General features: G+C 44.6%; 1 protein-coding gene across 1 annotated transcript; it reads right to left on the reverse strand.

The window, feature by feature from the left end:
- Positions 1-4,557: 4,557 nt before the first annotated feature.
- Positions 4,558-6,043, reverse strand: KCNF1 (potassium voltage-gated channel modifier subfamily F member 1). Its single transcript, XM_072857874.1, has one exon. The coding sequence runs from the start codon at positions 6,019-6,021 to the stop codon at positions 4,558-4,560; it is 1,464 nt and encodes a 487-aa protein (XP_072713975.1). The 5' UTR covers positions 6,022-6,043.
- Positions 6,044-17,681: the final 11,638 nt, after the last annotated feature.

Raw genomic sequence — 17,681 nt, forward strand, 5'->3', positions numbered from 1 at the left:
ACCTTAGCAATGAGCGCCCTTAGCCTAGCCAGGGACAGATGGGCTGTGCTGCATGGTCCTCAGCCCTCCTTCTGTTTGATAGGAGCTGGCTCTGCCTCCACATGTTCACATTTCCCCCGACCCATGCACAAACCAGAGAGGACATTTCAATTAACCCTGTGTGGCAGGTGCCATACCTGCAGCAAGGGGCAGCTCTCCTGCACGCATGACAGCAGGCAATAGTGGTATTCTAGTATTTCCCACAATTTTGATTTTTTTTTTAAGTGTCTTCAAAGCATATTATATGGCAGTCCAGCAATAAAAACCTAGCTGTAGATGGCTGTTTCTGCCTGAACCTGAAGCTGTCTCCAAAGCCAAGGTGGCTGTGACACACCAGCCAGAGCATGGCATGAGTTGACGTGTTACATGCCTATCATTTCCCTCAGACTAATGCTGTGTGTCACTAACTACTGCAGCCGCCTCCCACACTTCTAAAAGCAATCTCCACTCTATTAAGTTCTATCCTTTATGGTGTCCAGGAAGCTAGAAACAGGCTTCATTTTACCTACAGTCTTAGCAATTGCCACCAATCTTGGGTGGGTTATTAAATTAAGGCTATTGAATCAGATTCTGCTGGCAGCTATTCGATGTCAAACCTTGACTAATCCCAAATTTACAGCTGAAGTTGATGTTAGTTAGGAACTATAAGTTGGTCTCTTCAAGTTTTAACTCTGTATATTGCAGGCTGTATTAAAGATTCAAAGGTTTCTAGAAGCAGCCAGGGCTGGCTGCATAGGGCAGACGTCCTACGGGATAACTTCTCAAGAGGATAGTTTGACCTGCTCACTGTGCTCTGAAATTTCCTGCACAGTGAACTGAGGAGCTTCTGTATGAGAAGGGATGTCAACTAAAATTATAGTAGCTCTTGTTTTTTCTCCACAATTCTGCTCAATGGGTCTTCTGTAGAAGAGTACTACATTTTCTTCCCAGAGCTCCCAATTTCTTATGGGAAGGGTGACCCATTTCCTTCATACACCTGGGAGTCTAAAGAAGAGTATTTGGATAGCAGGGGTATCAGGAGAGATCCAGGCAGTTTATGCAGATTTTTCTGCACTTGGACATTTTCAGGCTGTTCCAGTCCGGGTTCCCAGGTGAAGGGTATTAAATACCAGGGGCAGGGTTCCCCAGAGAGACAGTTGTGTTACAGAGCTTCCCACATGCTGCAGACACTGGGGAAGCTCAGTGCAGTGGCTGACGCTGTTTCTGTGAGTCTGGAGATGGGCTCACTGGGAATGCCTTGCATTCATTAATTTAATTGTACAGACTCAGCCAAAGTGTCCACAAAGTGCTCGGGAAGAGCCGGACGTGGGGAAGTCGCTGGTGGGTTGGGCGGGTGCAGCCTGTTCCCACCTCACCCAGAGTGCAGGAATAAGACCTGCACCAAGCACAGTGCAGTTTCCCCCTTGAAAAGACTTCAGGGCTTGTCCTAACCTTGGACTTGAGAAAGTCCTGTGTCTAGGAGCGGGGGACCCTGCCTCAGCCAGAGCCTTTGGATGGTGTTGCTTCCTCTCTGCGAAGGGACTGCACTAACACTCCCCTCCCACCCCCAAGCCTTCCAGTCTTTTAAGTCCTTTTCTTTTTTTAGATTAGCTTGTAATAAAGGAAAATCAGCTCTGCTGGGTTGTGCAGAGTATTAAAAAAAATTGAAAACAAACATCCCCTATTTCACTCCATCCTTTAAGGGGCAGAGCCTTCCCTCCAGCCCTGATTTCAAAGCCAGTGGTTTATGGTAGTTTCTTGCCCTTCCTCCTGCAGGGTTCCCACACCATGGGCAAAGCAAACAGGCAGGAATCCATCCTGCCCACCCACAGCCTTTTAAGAACATATAACTTACAGCAATTAATCCAACAAATACGGTCCCTAGTGCAGCAAACCACATGGAGCCTGGCTTGAGACCAGCCTGAGCTGGAGTGGCAGAAAGGTTGTTTCAGAGCTCTTTCCATACTGACATAGCATAGGCAGACCCCTGTGCTCAAAGGCATAATGCATTGGAGAAATTAGCCCATAAAATTATTTCTGATAAAAGAGGCTTATTTTTTATTTAATGTCACATTAAATAAATTGCAAAGTGCAGCAGTGAGGATTTAGTACTTGCGGTGCTAACCATATTACTTAGCATTTATACAATGCTTTCCTCATTCAGGAAAGCACTTTTGCTAACTTAATTCATCTTCAGCCACCCTCTGCATGTCATGAGGGAAGTCAGGAACATTTAATATCCCCGCTGACAGATCAGGCGCAGGGCTGGGACTGGCACAGCTTTGTTACTTTTCCTCTTCTCCCACCCTCAGCATCCCACCCAAGTTGATTTTTGATGGCTGCAGCCCACGCTTGTGTCCTGGAAGTCCTCAGCAGTGCAAGGGGCAGGATCCTGTCCCTTTGGTGAGAGCCAGCTATGGTCCTGGCCGGGCAGCCAGCGGGAGCAGAGCTGAGACTGGTGGCAAGCAAGGAACAGGTCTCAGCAGATGAGAAGGATTGGGAGAGCAGGTCTAGAGGCTGAGAGCTGGGAGCTGGGATGTGGAGGGGATGATGGGGGCGAAGGAAGCCACCTGGATGGGCTGTTGGCTTTAGGCAGGAGAGAATTTGGGACATTTGGGTGGAAGGATTCTGGTACAGAAAGGTTTGGAGGTCGCTTTGAATTATCTTACTTGATGGGGGTATGTAAGGCAGGACATGGTAACGGGGTTGGGAAAGAGGATGGTAGGTCTGGCACGGGGCTGGGGCATGGAGATACAGAGCACGTGTCCCTGGAGGTGAACAACTTCGGGTGTGAGGGGTAGTGCTGGGAAAGGGCTTGTTTCCATGTCAGGATACCTGCAGATCGGGCAGTGTTCCTGCGGAGCGGCTGCCCATCTCCGCACATTTGCCCAGCCCCTACACACCACCACTGCTCCCTGCTCCCAGCAGGACAGGGCGCTTCCCACCAGCGGACACATACCCCTTTGCCAGGGGCCAGGGGCAAACAAGGTGCCAGGAGAGAGTACAGAGCCGACCCCGTGGCTCTGTGCCCCTCTAGTTGCTGCTCCTGTGGGGTGGATGCCACAGCCCCATCGCTTGCCCACGTCCCAGGAAAAAAGTCCCAAGGACCTGCGTGGGGGTCTCAGGCACGAGGTGCCCGGGGGTGGGTCATGGCTCATGCTGCTGCATTTCATCTGGGTGAGGGGCTGCTCAGCACAAAAGGGAACAAATAAGGACAGCTAGTCTAGCCCTTTAATCATTTGGGATATTACTTTTTAATGTATGTAAATACATCTGTATGCCAGTTCTTCCCTCCCCTTTGAGCTGGCATAACTCCTAGTTTCAACGGGTTTCTCTGGTAGAGACCAGACCCATATATTGCAGTTGTTACACGAGCCAAATGAATGCTCATGTAGATGGCACTTGCTTTTGGAAAGGATAGTAGCTACACACTGGTGTTGATTAATATGCTGATTAATGAATAAGATACTGATTAGTGCCTACTACCTCTGTAAACTAACATTTACAAAACCATGAAGTTATTGTAGGGGTGGATGTGCTTTTTTTTAAAAAAAAAACTAGTAATATGTTCATTCAGATAGATATTTTTACCATATATCAGTTGGAGCTTATACTATTTTTATTGAAACTTTCTCTACAGTTACTTTCAAAGAGTTAGTTTCTTATTTAGAAGAACTCGATTTCACTCCCTTATAAACTTCTCTTGCTTTAATAGTGAATTAAAAATACTATGAGTTAACTTACAGTTTTAAAAATTACTTGATTATAAACCTTCCTGAAAGATCCCTGCATATATAAATTATTATGTTGAAATTAAAAGCTAGAACAAATATTTTTTAAATTTGCTCCTTAAAATACATTGATTCTGTTCTACATCTCTGCCCAAAAAATAGCTTCATGTCCCATTAAAAATTATATTTTTTCTGGAAAGCAGAACAGATACCTATCCAAAAAGTTGACCCCAAATTACATTTTACAAAAACGAAACCATTCGTTGACTCCAATATTCTGCACAGGGTATATGCTCATGCTTTCAGTATCTCTAGGCTGAAACTGCTTGTTAACATTTTGCTGTAAACCTGAATCTAACACGAGTGAGAGCCTGCTTTAATTTTTTAAGGAGCAGTTCTCCTAGCTGCAAAGGCATTGAAGACACCCTGGAAGACACAGTCTGTGTGATGCTGCTCTTTATTGTCACAGGTACAGAGTTCTGATGTGGCAATGCTGCACATTCAGGTCATCGAACATTTACCGATCAGGAAGGACTTTTCAGTCTCTAAAATGGTTACAAATGTTTTTTTTTTCAGAATGCACTCATTATAAGCAGTCTGATCTCAATGGAGTCCTACTATTTTATTTTGGGTATTAATGGCAAAGTCTTACCAACTGTTGATGGAGACACCATGGGCTTAATTTATATTCACGTTGGAAAAGCAAAGCAGTGCTCCCTCCCAACTCTGACAGATCCCGCGAGTCTTTTCAATAGTTGATTGTCAGGTTGTCCCGATCTATAGCTTAGCGCTGACAACAGCTCACAGTTTATTTGCAGCTTTGAAGCCTGGTCCTATAGTGTTTCTCTTCTGACAGGAGATGAATAAAGGTGTCACTGTGGGAGACTTTTAGCCGTCTGCTATAAAAAGGACCCTCTTTGCCTTCCCTCGCAAGACTCTCTAGTTCACTTTTGGAGCTTGCGGCTTTCCCCTCGGCTGAGTTTAGCTCCATCAGCTCCAATTCGTGCTTGGCAGCTGTTTCTAAAACTCTCTGTTTGTTATAATACCTGACAAAGTTGTTAATGATGGGATGGATGGGAAGGGCGATCGCTATCACCCCACAAAGAAAACTGATGGCAGCATTCAGTTTTCCTAGTGTTGTTTTAGGGTATATGTCTCCATATCCAACTGTGGTCATGGTAATGATTGCCCACCAAAATGACTGAGGGATGCTTTTAAATAAAGTTTCGGGGTGACTTTGCTCCATGGTATAACCCAGGGCAGAAAAGACAAAGATTCCAACAGCTAAGTACATGAGGAGCAGCCCGAGCTCCTTAAAGCTTCGTTTCAGGGCATACGTTAGGGTCTGGAGCCCTGAGGAGTGCCGTGCAAGCTTGAAAATCCTCGCGATCCTCATGATGCGCAGCGCCTGGACAGCCTGCTGGACGTTGCTCAGCTCCATGAGCTTGGCTCCCAAGTGGGTCAAGGTCAGGCTGACATAGAAAGGAAGTATTGCTAGCACATCGACAATGTTCATGAAAGACAGGGCAAAGTGGAGTTTGTTGGGAGAGGAGATTAGCCTCAGCACATACTCCATGGTAAACCAGCCTATACAGGCTGTCTCTATGCTGTCCAAGGTCGGGTGCTCCATACGGTTCCCCTCCGCATCTACGACCTGCAGGTCTGGGATGGTCCCCACACACATCACGATGGAGGAGATCAAAATAAACAGAAAGGACAGAACAGCAATCACTCGAGCTGGGTAGGATGACTCTGGCTTCTCCAGAAATTTCCAGATGTATTTTTGGCACCTTTTCCAGCGACTTTCCGAGGCATCTACTCCCAAGTCATCCAGAATCAGTTGCACCCTCCGAGCTATTTCTTCCAGTTCCTCCTTTTTTTCACTTAGATGAGTTTTGCAGCAGTCATCCAAAAATTTCAGATCCACTTTCCAAAATTCCATTTCATTCTTGAAACATATGGGGCATATTCCTTTCTTCATGTGAATTTCCCCAAAGTAGTACACGTCAATAATGCATTTGAAAGCATCTGGATCTCTGTCAAAGTAAAACTCTCTCTTTCCAGGATCATAGTCATCACAGAGGGAAAATATGCTATCATATCCCCCCGATAAACAGTTGATCAGCTCTGCCAGCCGTGTTTCTGGGTATTGATTCAGGTTATCTCCATAGAACACCTGCCTTACACCACCGACATTGACTACAATCTCCGTTTCTTCATTTTTTTCTGATCTGTCAGTGTCCACATCTGGAAACCTAGAGTCACCTACCATTTTAATTGTACTGGATTTTACTCGATTTTTAGGCTGTTGTTTGGTTTCAAAGCTTTGTGGTTTTAATTTCTCATGAAAGCAAATCAGCACCGAGTCAGCTCTATTACAAATGTTACCAAACTGACCCGGAGTCGTGGTGGGAAAGGTTACAGAAATAAACCTGCGGTCAGGAAAGCCTCCTGAGGTATGCAACAAGCTGCAGGGAAAAGACAAGTCATCGGGCTGCTGTGCCTGCAAGCAGGATGTTAGAAAGCTCCAGCAGATTTGAAAGAGAAGAAACCATTTAATAAAACTCACCCCTCTGTTCAGTGCTCGAGAGTCTTTTCAGGTCCCATTCTCTCTCTAAAAGTGATATTTATTCACAGGTTGGAAGTCACGGCAGAGAAATAAATCCTGTGCTCTGACTAATGCAACGTGCAGTGAGTGACAGCTCTCAGAGAGACAATCGGCAGGGTCAGCCCACAGAAAACTCTTGCGGTTTCTCTCTTCGATTCCACCGATTTCCCTAGAAAGCTGCTTTTGAATTTTGTTTCCCCTTCCGTTTTCTTTTTACTTTAAGGTCTTCCAGAGTTTATCTGCTGACTCTTGCACATAGTCAGTCGGTGCAAGCGTGCAGAGGAGAAACTTGTGCTTGTTTTCCCTTTGCTGTTTCCCAACACAATAGGGAGCCCAGGCTGCGAGGAGTCCTTTCCAAACTCTACCCTCTTCTGGTGAAACCCAGCAAAGCACCAGCTACACAGAAAGCAGCTCAGCTATTTATACACTGCCTAGCTGTAAAATAATGTGGTTTTGTACCGCCATGCACGTTAACGATTTTAAAAACATTTTTTTTAGTCAAATATAAAACATAATCGTGTCTAAATTCATTCAGAGCTGCAGAAAAACACGCAAACATTTTCTTCTGATGGCAGAAGCCAGAGGAAAAAATACCGTGTTTTGGAATAAATGCACAACATAAACCTTGCTCTCAGCGGGACTGGAGCAAGTCTAGAGTAATTCTCTGTCAGGACATCGAGTTACTGTAGATTTGTACTGGTGCCATTGAGAACCAAGCAGAGACCATAAAGTTTTCGTCGCAGCTGTGGAGCAAAACTTTCCCTGCACTCTGTGCACGTTTTGCAAAGCTCTGTGTCCTCAGTTTTAGCTGTGTTTTCTTGATCTGCAGTCAACTGACCCTGATGAGGGTTTGAGTAATTTATGTCTATGATGATTTCTTGCTGAATGCTACTTACCAGCAGTAGTGCTTTGTGCTACATCCAGCACTTAACAAGCAGAAGTGAATAACAAGCATTTCCTTTTAACTTTTTTTTCTCCAAATTCCAGGATTTGATGGACATTTTTTCCCCAGACCCTTACATGCAGGAAGGCATATCACTGTGCTCTTAAATTCTTAAATCTGACTATACAGTTCATTTTAGTGGGTCCTGAGAGCTCTGATCCAGCAAAACCCACAGTTAATAAGTTAACTGTTTCTGGCCACAGCAGAATGATCTACACCAGCAGGTTTTGATCTTTTCCAGTTTACCAGCTTCTGAAAAGCTTCTAAGTGGAGGGGATAGAGAGGGGCTAATCCAACTAATAGTTTGCTTCTCTAGGCTTGTGTCCCTCCTGGGAGGAAGGCGAGAGCTGTGATGTGCCTGCTGTCCTCATGCTTGTGTCACCCAGCGAGGGGAACCCTGGTAAATACACTGTGCTCCATTTCCACTGCCTTGCCAGAAACTTATGGGTGATTAGTAAAAGTTTATGCACCAGATCTCATCTTGACATGGAGTATGCACATAGCCTCACATACCTTATGAATACCCCTTGGAGGTAGTTCATGACACTTGGAGGTGCACAAGCCATGATTTAAAATCGCTGATCCAGCCCCTTCCCAGACCTTCCAATGACCTTCCTTGTCCCTGAGCTCTTGCACGATTGAGGAGAGTGAAAATATGAGAGGGAAGAGGTGCATTCATAATAGAGGAAGACTTGCAAGAAACCTGTGAAACAGAGGAACACAATCCTTTCTCTTTGTCTGTCACACACATCCATGCACAAATTTATAATGCAAAAACTGAAGCCAAGGGAAGTGGGTTCTTGCTGCTCTGTTACAGTCACCCAGCAAATGCAACACTCAGTCATCCAGCCTCCCAGGGAGGAATAAGCCGTGCATGAACCATATAGCTCCATAATCTTCAAATGCCTGGGTTGTGTCACTCATATCCTTGCTGCAGAACAGTACAGAGGGCAAGGAACAATAACTGCAGGGGCTGGTCACCTTAATCCAGTGACAGCCCCAGGAAAAGGGTAGCATCTATTAGTCTACACCCGAGTCACACTGTTAATCTCTGGAGGCCAGTGTCACCTTCATGTGTTCCTGAGGGTACTGCATAGTGTGGGTGTAATACAAGATGTCTCTTGAATTTTTTTCCAGGCATATATAAGTTTACTGAGACTTGCAAGTTTCTTGCGACAAGAGAAATACGTTGAAGATCTGGAAAAACCCTAGGTCTTGTGGGTTCAGCAATAAATATTTACCCACCTGGGACTTCCTTGCCCACTAACATGAATGGTTTAGCTTGAATTTAGCACAATAAATTTTAAGATGCCAATAGCAGTGACATGCTTGCACAGGGGAAAATGTGGATGGGATTACTGACTATCAGTTCTTTCAAAACAAAACTGAGATATGGGAAAGTTAGGTTTAAAACGTTGTCAGGCTGCATCAGTGTAGGGAAACAGGTTCTTTAGGTTTAAATCCTTAGATTTAACCATCTCAGACACCTACTCTCTTTGATCAATGATTCATTCCAGTGACCTTTTGGCTTTTCTCCAGGTAATGATAAGAAATCAATGTATGGTCCAGCATGACCGACACAGAAAGCACCACCTTCATTTCCAAAAAGGTTCTTCTCCCCCCTTGTAATTTTACAGAACAAATACCTACAAAATAGGCACATAGGATTAGTACGTACATTGTTCAGTCTGAAAGGTGAAATCAGCTCCTCTCAGATGATAAATCTCAGCATATTCTCGAAAGGTTGGGAAGGAACTATTTTTGAAATGCCAGATCAGTCCTTATAAAGACTTTACTTAGTGCGGCTGCTAAAATCCTTGTGCTTTATTCTCCCTTGTCTTGCACCTTTTCAGAGTTCTTTACACCTTTCAGTGTGCCTGTCAAATGTTAAAGATCTGGTAGCATTTTAAATCCACTTTCACAAATGTAAATGATCCAAAGAAGGGTCAGGGAAAATCATAATGAATTAAAACCTTGGTTTTGTAGCTGAAAAGAGTGAGACAGGCTTATTTGATGAATGTTGTTTATCAGACATATCGCAGAGCAGCAAACAACAGGAGTGGAATTAATAATTTGCAGCAAATAATTTATTTCACTAATTTAATTCATTTTTCATCCATGAAAAGAGAGCTTCTCTCATCTAAAAATTTCGATAGATAATTGTTGTCCTGTAACTCATTTATGAGTAGTTTCCTGCGATTATTAGGGCTTCTAAATTAAACTTCTGTTGATTTATCTGGACTGGGCAAACAGGTCAAGCTGTGCTCTGTGTCTGCTGGAAGTGATGCGTGCTGGCAATTGAATTCCTACAGACCGAATAAGAAACAGAGAGGGGGTTTCTTTCTGTGTCAGTGCTTTGGCTCAGAGAACAACACGTGGATTTGAGCTGACAGATGTGTTAAGTTTTGGCTGTGGTTCAGACTGGCTCCTTCAGGGAGGTGCAGGAGACTCAGCCCGACCTCAAGCCCTGCAGCCTGAGGGAAGGACTCCCAGGTCGCTGGGCACCCACCTGCCAAGGGCAGCCTCAGCCCCAGCAGGGATGCCCGGGATCTCCCGGGGGGCCTCGGACCCCCATGGGACTTGGTCCACAACACGTAGGTGGAGCTCAAATATGGCTCCCCAGTGGCACCTGGCCCTGCATGAGGGATGTGGGTGGCACAGAGCACCCACAGCCCAGCGCCTGGGGACCGGCAGCGACAGCAGTGCTCGGAGGATGCTGGAGCTGCAGGTTTGGCTCCCTTGTTTGCCACTTTCTGGGAGACGACCTTCACCACTGGGCAGCTTTGTGCCAGTCTGGGAAGAGAGATTGCTCCTCTTGAGCTGTAGTCTGGCTCATACTGGACTCCTGAAGCCCAGCCAGCACCTCTGCCCTCCTGGCTGATGCACCCAGCTGCTCCTCACAGAGCTATGGGCAGTAGTGGTGCATGAAGGGGCGTGAATGGGTTAGGAGCCAACCCTAGGGAGATCAGTTCTGAGTCCATGTGCAGAGGGGTGTTTAATGCAGAGGCAGGAGTCAGGCAGCCTCTCCACAAGCAAGCTGCGGTATAGTCAGCCCCCTGCACTGAGCACAGCCCTGCTTTTAGTGGGGGACCATGGCAGCACCTTTGGCCTCTCTCTCCTCCCAGACTCTACAAAGTGTTTAGTGCTGTGTCTACACGTGCAAGCTCAAGAAAGTTTAGAGACCTGACTATGACTGTTCAAGCCAGAAACAGTTAGAGTACGTCTGGCACGAATCCGACCCACATTGATCAGCTAACGTGGACATTTCCCAGCCATCACGTGGCCATCAAAGACCATTCCCAACAGGCAGTTTGCAGGCAGCCACCTGTACTGGACACTAAAAGGACTTCCTAGACTAGACGGAGACCAGTTGCCAGTTGGCCTCAGTGCCCAGAAACATCCTTGGGCACATGTAAAACTGGTCTAGGCTGTACTGAGTTGTGCTGAGTCACCTGCTGCCACTGGGTACCTGCTTTTTAGGTACTATGATTTCTATGTTGGACACTGTTGTGTGGCCCTCAGAGGCCACAGAGCTAACAGGAGGAATGCTTGGAGGGATGGTGGTTCCTACTCAGTATAACCCCTCACACACTTCTCCTGCTATGTCATATTTGGTTTTTAAATGACACTCGCAAGACTGGAACCGTGATGGATCCAGCAAGAGATCTCAGCTTCTAACACGCAACTTATTTTCAGCTAGATGCAGACTATGGAGAGCCACTCAAGACAAGAACACATGATGAAAATGTTCCATAGAAAAGTCAATCAGAGACCTAAAGGAGGATGGGGAATGGAAATATCTTATTCTTCTTCCTTTCCTCGGTGTATTGTGGGGATAAAGCTTGCAGCCAGCTGCATGGCGACTGCTTCAGCAGCTGATAGCACAAGGTTCTGTGTGGAGGAAATACCACATAATTACTTTGTGCCAATCACAAGGAATAGCAGGCAGATATTCTGGAAGAAAGAGAAGCAATGAATGATGTCATCATGGGCTTCAGGAAGAGCAGGTCTTCCAGAGCAGCTACTCTGACTACTTTAGCACAGCCAGCTTTAGTAAGAGGAGTGGGAAAGACTTTGCTGTAAGAATTCTTCAGGGTTTCCAGATCTAAGGTGGCTTCTAGTGGTTAGCGAGACAACCTCACAACCCCACTGGAAGATCCAGCACACTCTCTTTTGCAAATTAATCCAGCTACTGCAATATGCTGTTTTATCCTTTGTAGCTCAATATTGCAAATCCATTTTCAAATCATACCTTCTTTTATCCTTATAACTTGCTCTGCAGTAAAGCCAGCTGTTTTGACACTCTGCAAGAAAACATGGGATTGCATTCCCATGGGCACTATGGTTCCCAGCATGGATGTGGGGCCACTGCCGTAGCACCAGCACAAACCCCATGCACTTCCCCAGTGCATCTGAAGGGCAACTGTGCATGACTTGTTGTCATGGATTGTAGCAGCAAGGCGTGTGTGGGAGAGGTGTGTTGTGGGCACCCACTGTCAACAGGAAACCTTCCTGATGTGCATAGTAGCAGCTCATGGTCTCAGCACTGATGTATGTCTTGTGTATGTAGCCATAAGCTAATGGAGGGAGTCTGAGCCTTGGCATGAAACATGCTTTAGCTGCCCATTTCCTTCTGAAGTTGCTCATTCATTCCTCTTCTATTGCAGGAAACCTGTTTGTAGCAAGGATATGCCAAGAAAATAAAATTGTCCTTTTGCTCCTTTTTCCTAGCATGCTACCCAGCTGTCCCAAAATCTCATTGCTCTTTAATACTGAAGACTTCAAGGCAGAGAGAGCTAAATAGAAAGACACTAAAAGTGGATGAGGGAAAGGCTGTGGATGTTGTCTACCTAGACTTTAGTAAAGCCTTTGACGTCGTTTCCCACAGCATTCTCCTGGAGAAACTGGCTGCTCATGGCTTGGACGGGTGTACCCTTCGCTGGGTAAAGAACTGGCTGGATGGCCAGGCCCAAAGAGTGGTGGTGAATGGAGTTTACTCCAGTTGGCGGCCGGTCACAAGTGGTGTTCCCCAGGGCTCTGTGTTGGGGCCAGTTCTGTTTAATATCTTTATCAATGATCTGGACAAGGGGACCGAGTGCGCCCTCAGTGAGCTTGCAGAGGACACCAAGTTGTGCAGGAGTGTTGATCTGCTGGAGGGTAGGAAGGGTCTACAGAGGGATCTGGACAGGCTGGATCGATGGGCTGAGGCCAGTTGTATGAGGTTCAACAAGGCCAAGTGCCGGGTCCTGCACTTGGGTCACAACAACCCCATGCAACGCTACAGGCTTGGGGAAGAGTGGCTGGAAAGCTGCGTGGTGGAAAAGGACCTGGGGGTGTTGGTCGACAGCCAGCTGAACATGAGCTGGCAGTGTGCCCAGGTGGCCAAGAAGGCCAATAGCACCCTGGCTTGTGTCAGGAATAGTGTGGCCAGCAGGACTAGGGAAGTGATTGTGCCCCTGTACTCAGCACTGGTGAGGCCGCACCTCGAATACTGTGTTCAGTTTTGGGCCCCTCACTACAAGAGAGACATTGAGGTGCTGGAGTGTGTCCAGAGAAGGGCAATGAAGCTGGTGAAGGGTCTGGAGCACAAGTCTGATGAGGAGGGGCTGCGGGAACTGGGGTTGTTTAGCCTGGAGAAAAGGAGGCTGAGGGGAGACCTTATCGCTCTCTGTAACTACCTGAAAGGAGGTTGTAGCAAGGTGGGGGTCGGTCTCTTCTCCCAACTAACAAGCGATATGACGAGAAGAAATGGCCTCAAGTTGTTCCAGGGGAGGTTTAGATTGGATATTAGGAAAAATTTCTTTACCGAACAGGTTGTCAAGCACTGGAACAGGCTGCCCAGGGAAGTGGTGGAGTTACCATCCCTGCAGGTATTTAAAAGATGTGTAGATGTGGTGCTTAGGGACATGGTTTAGTGATAGACTAGGCAGTGTTAGGTTAACGGTAGGACTTGATGATCTTAAAGGTCTTTTCCAACCTACACAATTCTATGATTCTATGTTCATTGCTCACAAATGTTATTTCTGGCAACAGCTGAGTCAAATCTCTTGATATGGGAAAAGAAGGGTCCATCAAATGCAAAGTGAGTGAAACAAAATCTCTACACTTTTTAACACATCTCCATGTTTTGTATGATGTTTTCTCAATATATTATACTTCCTTCAGACTGATATATCAAAAGCAAGAGGTTATGAAATGCCTGAACTGAGGTGGGTATCTGGACTGTACCAGATAACTTCACCTTGCAAATTTGGTTTTATGTGTCTCTGTCTCCAGCATATTTACATATTTCTCCACGACTATTAGTTCAGATCAAACAAGTCCATTCCCAGTTTATTTTCCCCTCTTAGTTACTTTGGTTCTTTTTTCAAGTTCAATATTTGTACATAGTCAGTCAATTTATTTTAGCAGATCTTATAATTATTTCCTTATTAAGAGACTGGTAATAGCTTGCTGTAAATTTTAATTGGCCTTGCTTTCCATTTGACATTAATGAGTCTATTTTCCCATACAGTTAAACCTGCCTTAAGTGACCACTCAGGGGACCAGCCAAATCTCTGATTTAATGTAAATGGCTTTAAATAAATAAGATGCAGCCTCCACTGCAAGCAGCTAACAGCTGGCTTCAAATTAAGCATATCAGTGAGTCATGAATAGGACAGGAGTTGGAGATGCTGTAAAAGTTTTAAGGGCTTTGTCTTGTTTACAGAGTCACTGTGTTTTGAGGAAGGACTGGAAGTCTGCATCCTGCTCTTAAATACTGTCATCAAAAGCTTTCAAGTTAATATTTTAACTTTGAATGCTGTTCCATGTACAAAGAAAAGAGAAAAACTAGGTGACAAAAATTCTTACAGTTGCAGAGACAATGACTTAAAAATTAAGACTTGCATAGCTAAGATTCTGCTGGCATTGAGTATGGCAAGGGTCAAAAAAATTGCATGTGCATATGTAATTAGGGGCTGTATCATCATGAAACCACACAAGGTGGTCCAAAGCAGTTTGCATGGGTGACCTCCACTCTGGCATTTCCCAGCTTCTGAGTGTCTGCCTTTGTCATCCCACTGGTGACTTTTATCATGACTTGCTGTATATAACTTCTTGCAGGCCCCTGTCACACTGGTGCTGCTGCCCGGCAGCATCCCTGGAGCAGCCTCGCCAGCTCGAGTGACGGAGTCCTGGCAAAGAGATGTAAACAGAACTAGGGCGAGTGCAAGAGGGGTCCTGGTGGTGGCACTGGTGAAATGACTGGGCTGGCCTTCCCAAAGGTGAACATTCACATCACTACCGAATCGTATTATTACCAGTAATTGACTCGAACGAAAGACCAAGACCACGCCAGCAGAGAGGGAAGGTGGCAACGGGCAGACTGTTTGCTAAGTTTCGGCAGCCAAGACATGAAGGCAGTTTCTAAGCCTGCTTGGGGAGAGATTTTTAATGTGTTTTAATGTGTTTTCTTTAAAAAAAATCCAACACTGCAGCCCTCTACTGTGCTTGGAGTTGGAATAGTGATTAATAATACTCTGTACAAGCTGTTGTTCCTAATTCTTCGGAAGGAGAGCATGTGTAGCAATGTAGCATGTATGATTTCACATAGAAGGGATTTTTATATGAACTAATATTTTTATTGTGGGCAATCAAAATAAGGAATATAATCAAATAATTCACAGTAAACATGGTCAAAAGCACTCCTATATGTGTGCTCAAAGAAGAGGAAAAAATATGAAATATTTTCTCGTGTGAAAAAGCTGTAAAGAAAACCAGTTAGAAAAAAAACACAGAAAACATTTCATCAGTGTGCTGAAACAGTAATAAAAAATAAAATACTTTCATTGATCCTAGAAAACATTGCAACACTGAGGAAAATACAGGCTTCAGCGGAGCCTGCAATTCTTACAGGCTCTTGTAAGTATAGTTATAATTTTCCTTCTTTCAATGAGTGGTACAGGACAAAGGAGAGGAAGGTGCGTAGGCAGTAGCAGAGGCAGAGTTCATATCTTCACAAATATGAAATTACCCATGCCGTACCCGTGGAGGAGTCCTGTGGACACTTGACTTCATTAAATCCTGCAGGACTGAGGGTTGTGGCATGATGCCCTGGAGCACCTCGCTGATGCCTGCCTCCCGCAGCCTGCGGGCTCTTCAGGCTTACTCCCTCCATCTCCTACGAGAGGTGATGGTCACAGTCCTGCCTGTGGCCAGGAAGGCAGTTAGGGACTGGAGGAGGTGGTGTTCCCTGGCCAGCATCTTGCTTGCACAGTCAGCATTGAGTCGAAGCATTAAAGCATGCAAATTTGGGGTGATGAAAGTCATTTTTTATCAGCAAACTTTTGCATTGTAGATCAGGCAAAGAGGAAAATCAGACTTGGTTTCCCATAGTGTCCTAATCACTGCTTTGAGAAGTGATGAGGACCATGTTCTTACTCTCACTGCCTTTGAAAATCAAGTCCAAACCTCACTGTGACCCTACCTTGAAAAACTGATTTCAGCATCTCCATTTTTTCCTGTGTTCCTTAGCTTTGCTTAGCAAAAATGTTTGCTGAATTCAAGTGGAATTTACAAAGAGTTTTAAATCAATCAAAACTACATTTTCTGGAGGACAAATGATGTGTCAGAAATAATTTCCTGGCCCTACTCTGGATCTCTTTTCTGCCATTGGGCAAGATGTTTACCTTCTTGCTACTTTTCTTAAGCTGTCTGGCAACACATCATATTTCTTAACAGCTTACAAACGAGTCAAATCAAAAAACATTTTTAATTTGGCAAACAGATTACAAATAAGCTTTTACATTATCTGAATGGTTCTAAAGCCAACCCACATGTTTCTAAGTGATTTGTCTAGACAATGGGTGAGTCAAGCCTTTTATCCATTCTGTTTTATACAATAATCAGTTCTGCTCAGTTAAGATTTCATTTTACTTTACCAAATTGAATGCCTTTCATTACTATGTGCTGTTTAATTTAACATTGTATTGACATTTTGCATACTAATTCACTTTGCTCAGCGTAGAGTCATAAGCCCATTCGAACAACATGATACATACAACACAGATTCATTGTATGTGCTAGTAGTGTCCTCAAAGATGAGGTTACAGAATCCAAGATATCCCATTCAGTAAAAAAAAAGGCTAAGAAGATGAAAGGAAGTTCAGTGATGAATGGGAAATGCCACTGCCGAGATCTTTCTTTATTACCTCTCTGTGGCATTTTCAATTGTTCTGTCCTGATGAGTAACAAGGACTTCATCGTTTTTCCTAAGCTTCACTGCAAATCGCTGCTGTGATTAACACAGGTTAATCTCAGGACAGGCAGGAGCTCCCGGTTCTGATGATGGGAGGATTTCAACCATCCTCTGTAGTTACAGGGAATTCTCTTGGTTGACCTTGAGAAAGGAGTCCCTGCCTATGCCAGCAGTGGTGTTAACGCTTCACTTACTTAATAGAAAACATCTCCCATGTGCTCTAGCCCCAGTTTTAACTCCTCAGTCCTCTCTAATCTTTTCTTTAGGCTTCTGTGCACAGTTAGTGAGACTACGCAGTAACAGAGCATACAGCTGAAAGACTAACCGCCCACCTGGTTGGGATATCCACAGTTACAATTTGTCACAAATCACTGGGACATGTGCCACAAATGAGCATAAAAACTCCTATCCCAACAGAAAGTTTGTGATTACACTAAAGATCAGGCTAGAAACCATGGTGCCTCCTGCTCTTCAAATCTCAATTCTTGCCCAGTCATGCTAAATACTCTAGCATTTAGCTAGTCTTATGAAAAACAGCTAGTCTTCTCAAAAACAGCTCAAATCTCTAAGCAATTTATTCAGATTTCCTTTAGTTTGCAGCAAGCATGGATACTATAATACATTTGGAGTCAGGTGCTAGTTGCAAACATCCCCATAAATGTGACCAGAATACATAATTATCAGTTCTTATGCATCCAAATGGTAGGGGAATTAATTACCTATATCTGGAAATGGGCTTTGCAGCTTATGGATGAGGTTTTAAAAGCAGTTGGCGAGGCTTATTTGAGAACAGAGCTGGATACAGTAACATTAGCACCACAAATACTCTAAATAATTTATTAATAATCAATACATTGCTAGATTCTTCTCTCATATTGTTCTTACACTGGTGGTGTATTGAAGGCAAAATCAGGCTCTTCATGGTCTATACATTTTGCAACAAATGCCTAACGTATATGCATGAAGAAATACATGAACATGCCACGTAGCTGGGGAACTACGACCCTGCTCCCCAACTTCACAGTCTGCTTGAGATTTCTGTTTCAGAGCTTGTGACAAACCATTTACTAATCGACCATTTACTGTTTGTTCTTCACTCCTTGCTTGAAGTCTACTTTTTCCTTGACAGGATTGATTAATATT

This window comes from Ciconia boyciana, chromosome 3, assembly GCF_034638445.1.
Source record: "Ciconia boyciana chromosome 3, ASM3463844v1, whole genome shotgun sequence".
Classification (NCBI taxonomy): domain Eukaryota; kingdom Metazoa; phylum Chordata; class Aves; order Ciconiiformes; family Ciconiidae; genus Ciconia; species Ciconia boyciana.

Excerpts from the sequence above, each read along its gene's own strand:
- KCNF1 (XM_072857874.1), bottom strand. The coding sequence starts at position 6,021 with ATGGTAGGTGACTCTAGGTTTCCAGATGTGGACACTGACAGATCAGAA.